This window comes from Choloepus didactylus, chromosome 2, assembly GCF_015220235.1.
Source record: "Choloepus didactylus isolate mChoDid1 chromosome 2, mChoDid1.pri, whole genome shotgun sequence".
NCBI lineage: Eukaryota > Metazoa > Chordata > Mammalia > Pilosa > Megalonychidae > Choloepus > Choloepus didactylus.
The window spans coordinates 42,390,513-42,407,812 of NC_051308.1; the positions used below are offsets into that span (position 1 = coordinate 42,390,513).

Consider the following 17,300-nt stretch of genomic DNA (forward strand, 5'->3'; position numbering starts at 1 on the left):
CCACTAGTACATAAATATCCAAAGGAATTGAAAGCAGGGATTTGATAGATATTTGCACACCAATGTTCGTAGCATTATTCACAACTGCCAAAAGATGGAAGCAGCCCAAGTATCTATCAATGAATAATAAACAAAATGTATATACAAGGAATGAAGTTATGAAAATGTGACAACATAGATGAATCTTGAAGACAATCATGTTGAGTAAAATAAGCCAGACACAAAAGGACAAATATCATATGATCTCACTGATGTGAAATAAATAGAATAAGCAGACTCAAAGAGTCAGAAACTAGAATATAGGTTACCATGAGGTTACCAGGGGATGGGGTGGGGTTAGGGAATAGGAAGTTAGGCTTAAACATGTACAGGGTTCTTGTTTGGAATGATGGAAATGTTTTGATAATGGATAGTAGTGATGGTAGCACAACATTGTGAATGTAATTAACAGCACTGAAATATATATCTGAATGTGGTTAAAAGGGGAAATGTTAAGTTGTATATATGGTAATAGAATAAAAATTTTAAAAACATCCATTGGACTGCACTACACAAAGTAAACCCTGTTATACGATGGACTATAGTTAATAGCACAATTATAAAAGAATATGCTGTTATCAACTGTAACAACTGAAGTAACACCAATGCAAGGTGTTAATAAAAGGGTGGTATATGGGAACCTTGTATTTTATGCATGATTGTTCCATAAACCCACAACTTCTCTAATAATATATTTATAAAGTGGTCTTATCCAAGTCAGAGAGTAGATTTTAAAACATGTATGTGTTTAAAATCTAATACATTTTGAGCCATTTCAGTGGTTGAAATCATTGTGCATTAATGGTAACAGGTAGGCATAAGCTTTGCTTATTCTAAACTTAGACAAATTAAAAGAAAGAAAGATTAATCTGATAAAGGCATCACTATTTCTAATCGGACTGATGGGAAAATGTGGTATGGTTGTAAGAGGCAATGTTGAGTGAATTACAGTGAAGTGATGAACTACCTTGAAGCTGAAGCAATCAAATAGATAGCTCTAAAAATTACTATGTCATCTTTATTCAACAGTTTGGTGCAAGTGTCCTGTCTTGGCCTTCTTTACAAATAGCAAAAGCACTTTGGAGTATTTGGTGAAATTGAATCTTAATAGAAGAGCCTCAGCTAAGGCAGCTACTCTTCACTTAGCAAAATTGAACACTAGACATTCATTTTATTCAATTCACAAAATAGTTTAAAATTCAAGAGAAGGATTAGTAAACATTTAAAATTTTTTTCTATCATATTTCTATCTTTGCATTGAACACACTTTTTAATTCAAAATAATGTAAAACATTTGTTATTTATCCTTGTCTTTCCATAGAAATAACTTAGTAATTATTTTGCCATCAGAAAAAAAGATAATCGTTTCAAATTATTATATCTGAATAAAGTCAAGATGTTCTTGTATTGGTAGAGAAGAGCTAATAGTCCCTATTGAGTATTTTGTTTTAACACTTTGTTTTGGTCTGATTATATAAACAACAACCATGAGAAAAAAATGGGAATACAAAAGTATCCTCCAAAAAGTATCTCACCACCCAGAGATAACCACCCTTAACATTTTTCAATTAACAAATGTATACATATTTCAAACATAAATAAATGTATGCAAGTGTGTATTCATGCATGCCATGGATTTTATATACATATACATGAAAATTTTTAATAGAATGAGACTATACAGGCTGCTTTGAATACAGTGTTCTTTTCTTAGAAATATAATGTAGGCATCTTTTTAAATTAATAGGTAAGCATTTATGCTAACATTTTAAATGCCTGCATAATATTGTATTGTGTGTGTTTCATCAGTGATTTTATTTAGCAAAGGCTAATGAGCCTTCAAGTAGTTTTCAATCTTTCACCATTATAAAGAGGTATGATACATCTTTGAAATTTTGTCCAATTATTTCTTCAGTTTAAATTCCTAGAAGTGCAACCACTGGGGCAAAGACTATAAACTGTTTCAAGGTTTTGAACACATATTTTCAAATTATCCTTTGGAAAGACTGTACAAGTTTTTACTCCCACCATATGTAAAGATGATTCCCATGTCATCATACCATAACCAATAATGCTTTATATCAACCTTTGACAGCTTTACCAGTCTGAGAGGCAAAAACAGTTCAAGAACTAAAGTAAACTTTTTAAATAAAAGTGCATTTTTGTCATTTCTTTGATTCCTAGAGAGAAGGAACATCTATTTCATATGTTTATTGGAATATTACAATTCCTATCTGTAGTGTCTATTCATAAATCTGGAATTTTAGCTCCAGATTTTTTTAAATTAGGCAGCTCCCATTTCATGAGTTGCTTCTTTACATTTAAAGGCTTCTTAATTACATTAGTAATGACTGTATATTCTTAGAAAGGGTTTTACTAATTGTATTATTTTTCTTCAATACAATATCTTTTTCCTGTTTTTATTTCTTATTCTGATTCTTTTTCTTGGTTTGTCATGAGTACCTGAATATTGTTTTCAGACAGTATATGAGCAGTAAGTATAAATTCTAAATTATGTATTTATGTAAAGTTCCTTTTCCTTCAAGAATGATGTTAGTTTGGCTGAATGTAGAATTTGAGGGTTATGATCATTTTTACCTCAAAATTCTGTAATCCGTGATTTGCTCTCTGGCATTTCTTATTGCAGGTGAGAAGTCTGATGCCACTGGGAATTTCTTCTTTTGTAAGCAAACTTCTTTTTCTTTTTTGGGAGATTTTACTGCTTTGGAGTCAAGCTGTCTTTAAACATTAATCTTGATCACCACTTAGAGAACCCTTTTAATATGAACACAAATTATTTTTTTGGTAGTAAGGGTGTATTTCTTCAATAACACTTCTCTTCCTTCTATTCTGACCTCTGGAATGCCTATTTTAATTTTATATTCTTTATGTGTCTTAACGTTTTCTAAGTTTGCACCATTTTGCATTTTTCCTCTGGGCTCTGAGAGAATTCTTTATTTGGGACTTCTAATTGATCGATTGCATTCACTGAAACTTTTAGTTTTCCTTCTATAGTAAATCTTTTCCAGCTTACACACTTTTTTTGTGACAGTCCATTTGTTTCAATGATAAAAATTTTCAAAAATTATTGAAAATATTAGATTTCTCTTATGCTTTTCTTTTGTTTCTTGCAATAGCACTGCTTTTCTAGGAGCTAACTATTCTAAGAAGACAGATTGTTACCCTTTCATGAGTTTATGAATTTTCCCCTATGTAAAATTTGTTTGCCATCTGGCCAGATTTATATAAAGTTCTAATTTGTTCAGTATTAATAACTGCAACGGGGTCTATCGGTGAGTATGTAGCTAACCACTTAGTTAATCTTGTGGGAAATCTCTTCCCTTTGAGCCTACCCCATGAGAACCCAGAGAGCCTCTCATTTCTGCATTTATAGTAATTTTTACTCTTACTGGAAGCTCTTTCAGTACAGGGTTTGCACAACACAGGAGACAACCACTTCCTAAAAGATTAGTCCCTGGTTCAGAAGCTGGGGATTGTTCTCCCAACCTTCCCTCACCAGAGCTCTGTGTCCTGGGCCAGATAATTCTAGTGGATCTTAAGAAAGGGAAACGGGGATTTCTCCATTTGCTCCCCTCATGGGTGAATGTAGCACTTTTCTGCACTCCATTCTCACACTGATTCCTACCTACTTCGGGAGGAAATTGGGAGGAAAAGGAAGAGTCAAAGCATGGACTTAGATGGACATCTTGATTCCAGACCCTATTTGATTTTAAAATTGCCCATTTGTATGCCATTCAGTGTACCACATTCCTGCTCCCTCCACCCCTCCTTTTATTCAAAGATTGTTTAACTGCCTCAGTCCACAGTTCCAGATTGTGACCATTCAAAATCTATCTATGCTACCATTTTGATAACCTCTCATGAAGCAGATTGGGTTCTGAATTATTTTGGCTGATTTTTAAAAAATGAAGTCTATCTTTAAACAATGATGTCCTTCCAGTATTAAATCAATTTTTAAAAATGAGTTGTTGGTTCTCCATCAGAAAACTTCAGAAGAGAAGTTTTTAAATGATTTGAGCAAGAGCCTAGCCTCATCAAGTAATTTCCTTGGTCATAGACAATACTCACTGAGGTGAGAACTTCCAATTTGTCTATTAAGCTGGTGTTAGTATTTCCATACTGTCAGACATCACACAATTGCTGCTGTTTTAGATAATTCCAGATTATACTAGATGAATTTCACTAAATAAACATTAACCAATATCATTGGCATAAGTGTCATTGTTTTCCTAACTTATTGACTATGATTATACATTATTTAACCAGAATAAAGTCTTTGCATAACTCAAAGTATGTATGCACTAGTGGACCAACAGTATCATTTTGCATTGAGTACTTATATAATATTCTCGCATGATGACAACACTGGTTTCTTTTTGTGAGCACCATGTTAATGAAGACATTAACATTAATAAATAAATATTAATAAAGATATTTTAAACGTGATTATTTTTATGTGCCTGAAGTATTGAACAGTCCTTTTTCTATAGGGTTTTGCTGATTTGAACGTATCTTCTCTGCACTCTTAAAGAATATGACTTACAATCTGAAGTCACATACAAATAAAGAAAATTTTATTTAGATTTCTTCACACTATGGGTCACAGACACTAGATAAGTCCACAGTATGTAATGATACATTACAAACCTTTGAAATGGCAACTCCATTTGGTATTATAGACATTTTTCCCTAATATCTCGGAATATTTCATATTGCCCTCATGTGTTCCTTGGGAATAGTTAAGAGTTAGACATTTGTACCTACATATAGCATACTAACTTTCAATTTGCAGCATTCAAAGTAACAAGTAGGTAAGGAGACATTTATACTCAATCCAAGGGACGTGAGTTGCTTGAATCCCCTAGGACTCTTTCTAACAAACCAGTCCTTTTCCCCTGGTTCCTGATTTAGGAGGATACCTGGGAAATCCCAACTCACATGATTTTTCATTCCTGCCCCTTTTCCTTCAGCTATATTGATCTTTGCAGTTGTTTTCCAAATCTCCTTTAAATTGGGTTGAAAATGCCAGAATACTTCTGTGAGTCTCACTTGGATTGTAATCACTTCTCTATTCTAAAATACATTAGCAATTGAATATAGCATTCATTGAAAGCTTATTTTGTGATTATTGAATTTTATCTTGGTATTTTTGTTCTCTATGCTGTAAAGTTTGTTTATCAGAGACTCTAGACTCTATTTCATTGTTATTCCCTAAGATACCAATACTTCAAATAACATAGACAATGAGTATGGTATTGTTAATGATACTGTATTGACATAGTACTGAGAAGCACTTTAGCTTTTGGACACTAGTGTTTTTTCATTATATGGTATAAAATTATTTATTGTATTACTCTAATTAATTTACAGAGAAAGAGTATGTACAGGTTTGAATCTATTAAGTACCCCACAAAAGCCATGTTCTTTTAATCCAATATTGTGTGTGCAGACTTATTGTGGGTGGGATCTTTTGATTAGGTTGTGTCCATGGAGATGTGGCCCTCCCAATTTTTGGTGGGACCTTCTGATTATATTATTTCCTTGGAGATGTGACCCCACCCATTCAAGGTGGGTCTTAATTAGTTTTCTGGAGTCCTAAAGAGGGCTCAGGGAGAGAGAGCTCAGAGCTGACACAGACCCAGACGTTTGGAGATGCTAAGCTAAGAGATGAAGCCTAGGGTTTACCCTGGAGAAGCTAAATGAGAAACCACAGATGTTTAAGGAGAAAGCCACTGGAATAAGGAGCTGAAAGCAACGCAACCCAAGAGCAAAGGACCAGCAGACGCCAGCCATGTGCCTTCCCAGCTGACAGAGGTGTTCCGGATGCCATTGGGTTTTTCCTCAGAGAAGGTTTCTACATCTTGATGCCTTAATTTGGACATTTTCATGGCCTTAGAACTATAAATTTGTGAACTAATACACCCCCATTGTAGAAGCCAATCCATTTCTGGTATATTGCATTTCAGCAGCTTTAGCAAACCAGAACAGAGTACTTCAGATTCTTATCAGTTCTATTTCTTCAAGTATTTTGGTGTCAATTTTGGAGAAGAGATTTGAAAAACAAAATCCATAATTTTTCAATGTTGAAAACCATCATCAGATTGCAATGAAAAAAATTCATGTAGTCTTATGTATAAATGTTGTTATAGCATGGGTTTTAAAAATGCTTGATAGTTCAGTCAAACTCATTAGGGTTTGTGTGATTAACATATATTTAAAGTACTTTTCAGCAAAAATACATACCTTTATACAATTTGTCCAGCTTTTGAATATAACTTTCCACACTTTGAGAAGAGATCAAATGATGGTAACACAGTTTGGAAATCCTGGGAGGAAAAAAGATCAAAGATTACCAAAGAGATCTTACTGATTTTGTTTAACTATTACTTTATCCTTGTAATTTAGGTTATATCAAATGGTAGACACATGTCATTGAACTGCGCTTCACATTTCCCATTATACCCATCAAAACAAAAACATTTCCAGGTAAAGTTTTAGTAGTTTCATCAATTGAAAATCAGATAAATAATGATGCTTTCATTAAACACATAGTTACTAATAACTATGAATATTACCTGCTGGAAGCTTTGAGTAATGCAAAGATCTGACATAATTACCTGTCTTCACGGGACTCACAATCTACATTTTTTGCCTTGGCCTATAAGGCCCACATGATTTTCCTTTTGGCTCCTTCTCTGACATTATTTATTTCCTTCAACATCTCTCCTCATGTAATCCCCTCTAGCAACACTTCTGGTCCTCGAACACATTGCTTCTCAGAGTCCTCCTACTTACAGTTGCCTTGGCCTAGACAGTTTTATCTCCAGTTATCCTCATGATTTACTCCTTCCCTCAATCACATCTCTGTTCATGGAGGCCTTCCCTGACTACCTTTATCTAAAATAGCACCTGTGAACTATCACCTTAACTGGCTTTATTTTCTCCATAGCGATTACCATTCCTTGAGATTATATATTTATATGTTGGTTTTGTGTCCTTCCAAGAATGTAAACCTCATAGATGTACATATGTTGTCTGTTTTGTGCAAAATAAATATTTGTTGACTGAATGATAGAAAGAGGAAAAGGTGATACACAAATAATTATAATAAAGGGCTGAATGTCTTAAGTACTGTAACATTGGCTCAAGGAAATGTCAAAGGAGTTCAGAGGGAAGAGGGGAGAAATCATTTTTTGCTGGATAACCAGAGAAGCAGCAGAGGATTAGGAATAGAAATGAATACTTTTCATCCATGTTAAACAGGCAAAGTTATTAAAGAAGTGAGCTATTAAATTAACAGCAAATACTGTAAATAAATGTAATGAAGATGATTTGGGCTTTTTTTTTTTTTTAAAAGAGAAAGTTAGGAAAGAAGGGTCTCTACCCTGGTCCCAGCTCTTTACAGGGCCAGAAACACATGCAAAATACATATATTAAAAAGCAGGTGCCTGTGTCGCTAGGGTTCTGGCTCTCTAACTCTAAATATCTGTCTTTATGACCAAAAAAGTATTAGGGAAAAATCCCACACCTGTTGCTCTTCGATTGTGCAACAAAAGTGACTGAATCCAAAAGACATTAGGATTGTAGGTTGTGATAGACCCTGCTTTTGAGCACAAAGAAAATTTAAGCGGCAAAATGCTTAGAGAAAAGATTAATTAATCTGAACAAAATTCTTCTTGGATAGCATGAGTGCAATACAATTTTATATAAAGATGTATTGTTTCCCCATGATACTGAGTATTTATATTTTTGTTTTCTTTTTGCTCCAAATTGTGATTGTGGAGGTATTCAGGAATCAGCATAGTATTTGCAACAGTTGCACATGCTATCCCAGGAATATTTTATAATAGTAAATAATTCATACCACTCTTAAATTTGAATATATGAAGTTTAAGCATAGTATGTGAAGCATGGGACTGATTTTTTATGTTGGCAACTAGGTGAACACTGAACCCTAGAATTGTGAATAATTTTTTTTTTAATATATACAATAGGATTTAATTTGATTTTCAAAAATGTTAAATGAAAAGGTTAACTTTATTTAAAGGATTTAAATTTAAAATTTGATATTAATTATAATTATATATTTTATTTAAATATTAATTTCAAATATTTATAAATTAACTTAAAATCATATAATGTAATTTTAAATTCTAATGTTTTATATTTACTTTAATTTACACTTTTGATATAAATACATTCAAACTGTATATACTGTAAACACAACTACATTTTAAAATTCAGTTTATATTATTATTGATAATACAATATAAATTGCATACAAATCTTGGTTCTAAATATAATTAATAATTCCACTGAAATAAATGTAAAAAATAAGCTGCATTAATATATAATAATGTGTGATTCATGTATGTCTTTATTGTATAATTCATCCAAACCTTATAGACCCATCAACAGAAATCCCATGAGATCAATGATTAAATTCTATTGGCTTTGATACTTTGCCAACTTTCAGGCTTTACATGTAGTTTTAAATTTTGTTGTTATAAAGGTATATTCACTAAGGTGGAATGACAGAGTGATTTATTCAGCAGTTAGCTTGATTCATAACTTTTAAGTCAGACATATGGTATGTGGCCTCCCTTGCTTCCTGTCTTGTTCCCTGTAAATATTAGAGGTGAGCTTACTTGTCATATACTTACAGATGTATTCAATTGCCCATCAGCCTCTTCTTCTCTAGGCCCAGGATGCTTTTCCTCCAAACTAACCTTTTAAACTCTTCTTTATGTCTGTCTTCTAAACCATTTCCATATTCTGAACACCTCTCTAGAAGTAGCAGTTACCCAATTCTGATAAAAATGATGCATTCTAAAGGCTGTCTCTTACATCTCAGGTAGTTCTTAATATTTTGACCAAAAGATTCCAGTACTGATTAGGCTCATACAGTACCAATCTTCCCTTTTATGTAAATAATATTTTCTTTCTGCCACTAGTACACTTAGAATGTTCCTTTATTGTCTTTTATCGAGGGGGATATTGTGGTTTTGTTGTTGCTCTTCTTTTTACTCTCTCACCCCCACCTAATCTCTGGTTTTTGATAATATCAGTATAATACAACAGAAAGGGCTCCGGCCTGGTTTTAGAGCCACTCATTAATTTGTCAGACATGTCCTGGGCACTGCAGGAAGTCCTAGCCCACTCAGAACAAGGTATGAATTACTGAACTGCCACTTACTAATAATATTTGCTTGGATGAGGTATTTAATCTATCTGAAACCCCCTGAATTTCTTTCCTTACCTGTAAAATGGGGATATCTCCCTCAGAGAGTTGTTCTGAGGATTAAAAGGTCTGGCACTCAACACTAACATTTTCCTCTACCTTTCTTTCAATGATAGAAGTCTACTCATAGTCTACCCACTAGGTTCTTTCAAAAATCAAATTAATTAAATTCCATAGACACTTAGAGGAGACTAACAATGGGGCAATAATGTAAGGAAACAGGACTCAAAGGTTTTTGATCATGTCCAGCATCAGTAAAAATATTTGGAGCAGACAATCTCTATATATGCCTAGCTATTTGCATTAATGTATATATGTATAATACTATATTAATATAATGCTAAACAGATATAAAAACAAGAAAAATAAATATAAATAGAACTTCTAATATTTTCTTCCTTCATTCCTGTGGCTCTTCTGGGGTATTTAATTTTGGATTTCCCTGATATAATGAATGAAGCATCACTTAATTTTGTGTAATACTTCTTTCATTTGTGTATTCAACTAACATTTGAGCATCTATAGTGTGTCAGATGCTATGCTAAGCTCCAACCAATAGAATGTTGGATCTACAGGCTGGTGGGAGAGTCACACGATAGCCATTTACAAATGTGATGGTGAACAAAGTTTGACTCTTCAAAAACCTACTCTCCACGTCTAATAAAAGAAAATCTTTCAGAAGGATTTTATCACTAATTTTTCCCCCAAATCCTACAAACTCATAGAGAACAGGGCACTTGGCTCTAAAGAACCAATAATGGTTACCTCTGGCACAGGAAGAGATGAATATGCCACTAGGACAGTTTTGGTTTTTGGAAAAATCTGGTGCTGATATTCCCTGTTTAAAATTTTCCTCTGATACACAAAACAGGGCATACTGCCATGGGAAGCTTTTCATGAACGTAAGAAAATCACTTGCACTACACTCATACAGTGTCACTTTTTAAATGTGGGGGTGGGTGGGTGGGGGAATTGCTCTTCTGAAAAATAACCTCATCAAGGAAAAACACTGGGGATGGTAATTCTAAATCCTGCCATAGCCCTTGTTTGCCAGGGCAGACAGCTTTTGCTGTTAGGATGCCCAGCCAAACACAAATAATCCACTGCCAAAATGAGCTCCTTGGGACAATTTAGGAGTCTTTGGAAGTGAACGGCTCTTTGAGCTGGAATGAAGCCCAGGTCCATTTTCAAGCCCAAGTCAAAATGACAAAGAGCAAATTTCCTGGGCCACTCACCCCCTAAGTGTAAAATTACTTTGGGTTGGCAGCTGCACTGTTTATCTAGTTATTTAAGGTTTTTCACCTGATACTTACAACTGAGTACTTAAACAACTGGCTTCAATGTTAGTAAGCAGGACGACACTGATAGACCATAATATATTCCAGAACAGACAACCCCTGAGATTAAAGGGACAAAATGAAAATCAAAGGTAATACACATATTGTTAAGCTTAAAATTACATATATATATATATATATATATATATATATATATATATTCAGTTATAAAATATTGTGAAGAAAAATATTGTATGTGGGGGCATGGGAGACAAGAACTTTTAACTTAATATTAAATGCTGAACGATACCTCAGTTAAGACCTGGCTACCACTTGGGATTTTTCTTTAAACAAGAGTGCATAGGCAGGTTTAAAAGGTCCCTCAGATTACTTGGCATTATCCCTGCATGATCAAACTTTGCTCTCATTACATGTAGGAAACCCTGTGATGGCATGTGCATCTCTGTAAATTTGACAAAAGAATATGCAGGCAACAGAGTTGTAGGAATTATTCCTTTCTTTCTGTTCACTCTGTTTTCTGAAAAAACATCTGAAAGCATTCTCTGTTATTTGTAATCTTTATGGTTTACTGTTCTTTCTAGTCTTAGCTGATGTTGCATTGAGAAAAAGAAACCAAGTTTGTTTGCATGTTACATTATTCTCAGGGTCTCGATGGTTGTTTGAAAACTTTGTTATGACTTGAACTCACAGGCTGCCTTGCTTTGCAGCTAAGCTGCCTGGGCTTGAAATCCAGTTTTCCTCTTAAGAAGCTTTGTGATTTTCAACAAGTTATTTAACCTCTCCAATGAATCAGTTTCTTCATTTGAAAACAGGGATGAAATAATATGTAAGTAATAAAAGCCTACTCATAACATTGTTATGATGATTGAGATCATACATATAAAGCACTTAAAATAGTATCCATCATATAGCAAGTACTTAATAAGTGTTAGCTATTTTCAAACTAAGAAGCTCAAATATCCTTTTATTTTTAACAGTTTTGTGGACAAATAATCCTAAATTTTGCTTTATTCAAAGGTCATTTATATTTGATTTTGGTATTCACATTTCTACCTACATTTCAACATGGGTATATCTAAATTCTAAAATTATATATCTGAGTCTCTACTGATTATTGTGCCATATTTATATCTCTTCCTTCTTAATAGTTTCATCTCTTATTCCGTTAGCTCATTGCTTCTCCTCCAGCCTTATAGATTTGGTTATAAAAGCACAGATAGAAAGTGGCAGGACAGATATGTAAACTGAAGAATGAATGATGGGGTTTCTTGTTTGACCAGTTCATTGTATTATTTTGTTGGCCATAATAAAAGAGATACTATATATAAGGATAAATCAGAAGGACTAGATATATAGACACAGACCCTAAGACATAGAAATATATAGATATAAAATGTGGCCTTAACTATTTTTTCAACTAAAAACTTGGTATTAATGAAATGTCATCTTAATAAAAGTCACTGAAATGGAATAGCCAACTGGATAAAATATTGTAGTTAGAATGGTCTGTAGTCTACTACTTGGTGTGATCACAAAACTAATAAAACCAGGGCTAGAGGTTCTAGTAACATTCTTTCATACACAAAGATGGAGCATTTTAAATAGAGGGAATGCTGTATGAAACTAACACTAGAAGGAAAGTTTAGGTTTGCATGTGCTTAGTCTATTGGAAAGTGTGCTGCAAGCAGAATGTTGAGGGTATCAGAGTGGTTTAAAGAGAAGAATTGGCACAGGGAAAAAACAACTGATACCAAGGCTGTGACATTCTTGAACGCTTAAGTGTTACCGAGTAGGAAAGACTCCGAATGCCACTAAGGAATTGGGTACTCAAAGAAAATTTTTGAGAGGGAGAAGTAACTGCAAAAGTCAGGTTACATTTTGTTCACAATTGTATCCCCAGGGTTTAGCACAGTATCTAATATAAAGTAGGGTTTTGATAAATATTATTTCGCTGAAGGAATGACTGACTGAATAAACTGACTTGGCCCCTGGAGAAACTCAGATTCTGTTGAAAGGCTGAGCCTTCCAGGGTAGCATTCCTTACTCTATCCTCCAACCCTTTTTCTTCTAGAAATCAAGTGGAAGAGTTGGAAGCCACATGTTCTGGTCCCCCACTGTCCATTCTACACACTGAAACCCTTCCTTTTCCTGAGCCAAGGATCACCAGGTAGATCCTATGCCCAGGTATCCCTGTACTTTCAGTAACCTGGGCCCCAAAGTATTTGGTGAAGAGATACAGAAATCAGAAAAGGTGTGCGTGTGTGTGTGTGTGTGGTGGTCGTGGTGGTGGTGGGGGGCAGAGAGAAAGACAGAGAGAAGGAAAGGGAGGTAGAAAGAAGATGAAGGAGGATTAAAAGGAGGAAGAAGAAGAGGAGGAGGAGAAAGTAGGGAAGAATTGAGAGAGATTTATCTGTGAGTTCTATAAGGAGAAGTGTTATATCTGTCTTATTGTTTTATTCACCATAACATCACAGTTCCTGTCACTTAACAGAAGTCAGTAAATCTCTGTTGGACAAAAGTTGAGGACTTCTCGTAGTGATCCTCTTTTGCAAGCAAGATAATCCCTAGATTCATCAGTAAATAGACTATGATGATGTGTTTAAATGATGTCTTCTTTTTAAGAACACTGTTATACCTATAATAGAGTCAAACTCTATTTGGACGCACTCATTGTGGCATGAACTTGTATATTCTACCAGAATATTATAGACACTATGTCTTTCAGGACACAAGAAACACTGTACTAACAAATAAATGAATGAAAATATGAATATATAAAATAAACTCATGAATTTGAAATATTGTGTACTATTATTTAGGGGATAAGTTATAAATAATTCTTCATAGACTCTTACCATACATGGATTATAACCTGAAATTTTAGCTTTATAAGATGTTTCATTTCAATAAAGTTGTATTTTAATATAATTTCTCTGAGATTAAAAATAAGATGAAACAAATGAAACTAAAAAGCAGTATTCTCATAACCTCTACCAAACTTAGAATTTCATATTACCTTCGGAAATTATCATGTTTATTAAACTGATTTCTTTCTGTTCTTTCTATAATTGGCTTTTAAATATTCACTTATTCACTCACTCATCCTTTCTTATTTTCTTTGTTTCAAAAAACATTAATTGAGCACCTACTTATGCCAAGCACTGTTCTAGGCAGTAAGGATATAACAATGAACAAAGTAAGCAAAAAGTTCCTTTATGGAACTTAAATCTAGTGAGGGGACAGAGAGAGACTATAAGCAAATAGATAAATCAGAAGATAATAATTGCTATGAAGAAAAATAAGACAGGAAAGGAGAGAAACAGGGAGGGGGTCAGGGAAAGGCTGCCTGTGGTAACATTTGAACACTAACCTGAAAGAGGTGAGAGAACAACCATGCAGATGAAAATATGACCATGACTACAAACAATTCTGTCCCTCTAATACTAGCTACTAAGCTGCTCTTAAGAAGTTTGATTTACCTCCTCTAAGCTTTGAGAAGTGTATGCGTGTGGCAGTTTGAAGCTGTGTGAGCCCCAGAAAAACATGTTCTTTAATCCATTCCTGTGGGTCTGAACCCACTATAAGTAAGACTTTTGATGAGGTTGTTTCAGTTAAGGTGTGGCCCAGCCCAATCAGGATGGGTCTTAATCCTATTACAGACAACCACCCCAGTGCTCAGAGAGAATGAGGCCTTCACCCCAGTGTTTAAGGAGAGCATAGCCACTGAGCAAGCATTTGGAAGATGTTCAGTGGCTGCTTCATTTGCCCAGAGGACAAAACATCAATTCATAGATGACTCTCAAACTTTTAAATCTAATGGAATTTGCCTTGCTGGGTTCAAAATTGTTTGGGACCCATGATCCCGATTTTCCTTCCAATTTCTTTCTTCTGGAATGGAAATTTTATCTATCCCTGTCCCTTTATTGTGTATTGGAAGCAAATAACTTGTTCTCTAGTTATCATGAATTCAAAGACAGAGGGGAATTGTGCTCCAGGACAGATCACACCATAACTGATTTTGATGAGACTTTGTACTTAGCATTGTGTCTGAAAAGACTTAAGGATTTTGAGATGTTATGATGGTATGATGTATTCTGCATGTAGAAAAAGGATGTCTTTTGGGGACCAGAGTGTGGAATGTGGTGATTTGACGCTGTTATATACCCCAGAGAGACATGTTCTCGAGTCTAATCCATTCCTGTGAGTGTGAACACCCTGTAAGTAGGACATTTTGATGAAGTTACTTCAGTTAAGGTGTGGCCAAGCCCATTCAGGATGGGACTTAATCACATTACTGGAGTCCTTTATAAGAGGAATGAAATTCAGCCAGGATGAGAGACAGCTGCAGGAAGCAGAAGCTGACATCAGTGGAACCTAAAGGAGAAAAGAGAGACCAGGAGATGCTGCCATGTACATTACCATGTGACAAAGGAGCCAAGAACTTAGGATCACTGGCAGACAGCCCCAGAACACTAGCCTTCAGGAAAAAAGCATTGCTTTGATGAAGCCTTGATGTGGCCTTTCTTTTCACCTCAAAACTGTGAGTGAATAAATTCCCATTGTCTAACCCTACTCGTTTTACAGTATTTTCTTGAACAGCCAAGGAAACTAAAGCAGGGGGAGTTAAAATTTTCCAACATCTGAAAGCAGTTAGTGCATTTGGCATTTGCAGTGTTGAATGTAGGTTAGCATCAAACAATAAAAAAGTATTGTTTTTAGTCTGTAGGCAGCACGGAAGAGGTGCTGTAGCCTTGTTGTAGATGAAAAGAGCTCCACTGATTTCATGTCTTTCAACAAGCACTGCCAAATCTTAATGCTGTCAATGCACTCTTCGCATAACATGTATGACACCACCCTGGCCCCTGAAGAGCGGGTTTACAATAGTTCAGCCAGTGAAGGGTTCCTAGCCCATAATTTCTAATTCTCTCTGGTGCACTATCCCTTAAGCAGCATTACCCAAGAGAGACATTTAGAGAAATAAAGACTGTTAATAATGCTTACATGTTTCTTTCATTGATACCACAAATGGTGTCTAATGTCAAAAAATAATTATCCAGAAAAAGTTCACATAGAAATAATACTTGATGCTTTGCTGGGCAAGTGACAGCTGGAGTTTTTTTTTTTTAAAGATAACAGTAACTAACTTTTGTTAAGGTCAGATGTTCTTTTCGCATTTGTAGGCTCTGGTGAAGAAAAATGATCTTTCTCCAAGAGAAGAGCTAAGAGAATGTACTTCCCCTCACTACTTTTCTTGAAATTGCTCATCCTAAGTTTTTGTGATGGAATTTATTATTGCTTCTAGGCTAGCTGGAGGGGAGGAGGACTCTGCATAACATATCTTGTTCATTTTCTAATTACCTCCTGAAAAGCCAGACATCCCAGAAACAATAAACTGACTAATTTAAAAAGCATTACTAAAATGAAGGACAATTTTCTACTTATTTTAATGGCTTTAAAAGTGCAAATATTACCCTTGGAATCAACTAGTCATCCAATCTTAAAATAAGAAGTAATATTGCCTTGCCTTCATAAAACTCAGTTTATGTTCTTATGTATATCATTTTCATCAACCAGTGTTTTCTGCTTGCTGGTTTACTTTCTTACTCTGAGAATGTGTATGATAATGTGTGGTATAAAAATCAAGAAATTAGTCTCACAGTGGGGAGTCTGCTAACAACACCATTTTAATCTCATCCTTCAAGCAGCAGCAGAAAACATTAATTGCAGTTTAATTTATGCAACAAATATTTCATTTTAACTATGTTTAATTTTTGTCAAGCTATAAAAATGTCAATAGTTCTGACACAGTTTTTACTTACAAGTTTTTTTAATGAAAGAATTAAAATCAAGTGCTGTTTCTGAAAGAAATTATGAAAGATTTCTAATTACAGCTTATGTTTTTGAAAAAATTGCTCATCTAGTAGCCCCAAAATAATGTCTGGGAACATGAAATCTGGAAGTTTTGCTACTCAATATTTCTAATTCTTAATAATATACACACATCATTATACAATGGAATTTTCATGGAAGGAATTTTTTTGTAATTATAGGATACAGCAATAAATGTCATTGAATGTTGAATTTTCTCTGTAGAAATGCTTTTGTTAATTCCTCTCAGGAAAACTAAAACAGGAATAAGTGAAACCAATTGCTGGTGATAAATCATACTGAAACAAAGAATATTTACTATTAACAGAAAATGTAGGAAAATGTCAAACTAGCAAAGTTGAACAGTTTTAATTCAATTTAGCAAAAACCAAGCTCTTACTAGGTGCAAATTTTACTAAACTTTGTCCCAAATAAAAATGCTACCACCTCCAGGAAAACCTTCTATCGTTATAAATTAAGTTTTCTTGCACTGAATTCCTACAGTGCATAATCTTACCCATCTCACAACCTGTATATGTTTCCTATTTTGTATTCCAGTAATTCCCCTACAAGTTTCATCTCCCCTACCTGATGGTAAGGTTCCTGAGGGTAGGTTCCAGACCTTCTGTATTTATATCCTCCATTTACCACATTCAAATATATTTGAAAATGAAAACGTACAGGCATGAATGAAATGTTCTGGGTCTCATGTTTTTGTATATAATATTATTATGTCAAAAACTTTTGTGTAATAATTACAGACACCTGCATTTTAAAATTTTTCATTAAAAGACTTCCAGTTTTAAGATGGCAGGTCAATGAATTTTCTGCCC

At 34.4% G+C, this 17,300-nt stretch overlaps 1 protein-coding gene across 10 annotated transcripts in view; it reads right to left on the reverse strand.

Moving 5' to 3' along the window:
- SPATA17 (spermatogenesis associated 17) overlaps positions 1 to 17,300 on the reverse strand; it is a 332,947-nt gene that overhangs the window by 64,875 nt on the left and 250,772 nt on the right. For 8 of the 10 annotated variants that reach the window (XM_037823711.1, XM_037823700.1, XM_037823698.1 and 5 more), the window contains one exon: positions 6,304 to 6,386. In XM_037823711.1, coding sequence (XP_037679639.1) covers positions 6,304 to 6,386 — 83 coding nt within the window. Of the gene's footprint in view, positions 1 to 2,637; positions 2,815 to 6,303; positions 6,387 to 17,300 lie in introns of all 10 variants that reach the window. The other 2 variants (XR_005214908.1, XR_005214904.1) reach the window with 1 other exon arrangement.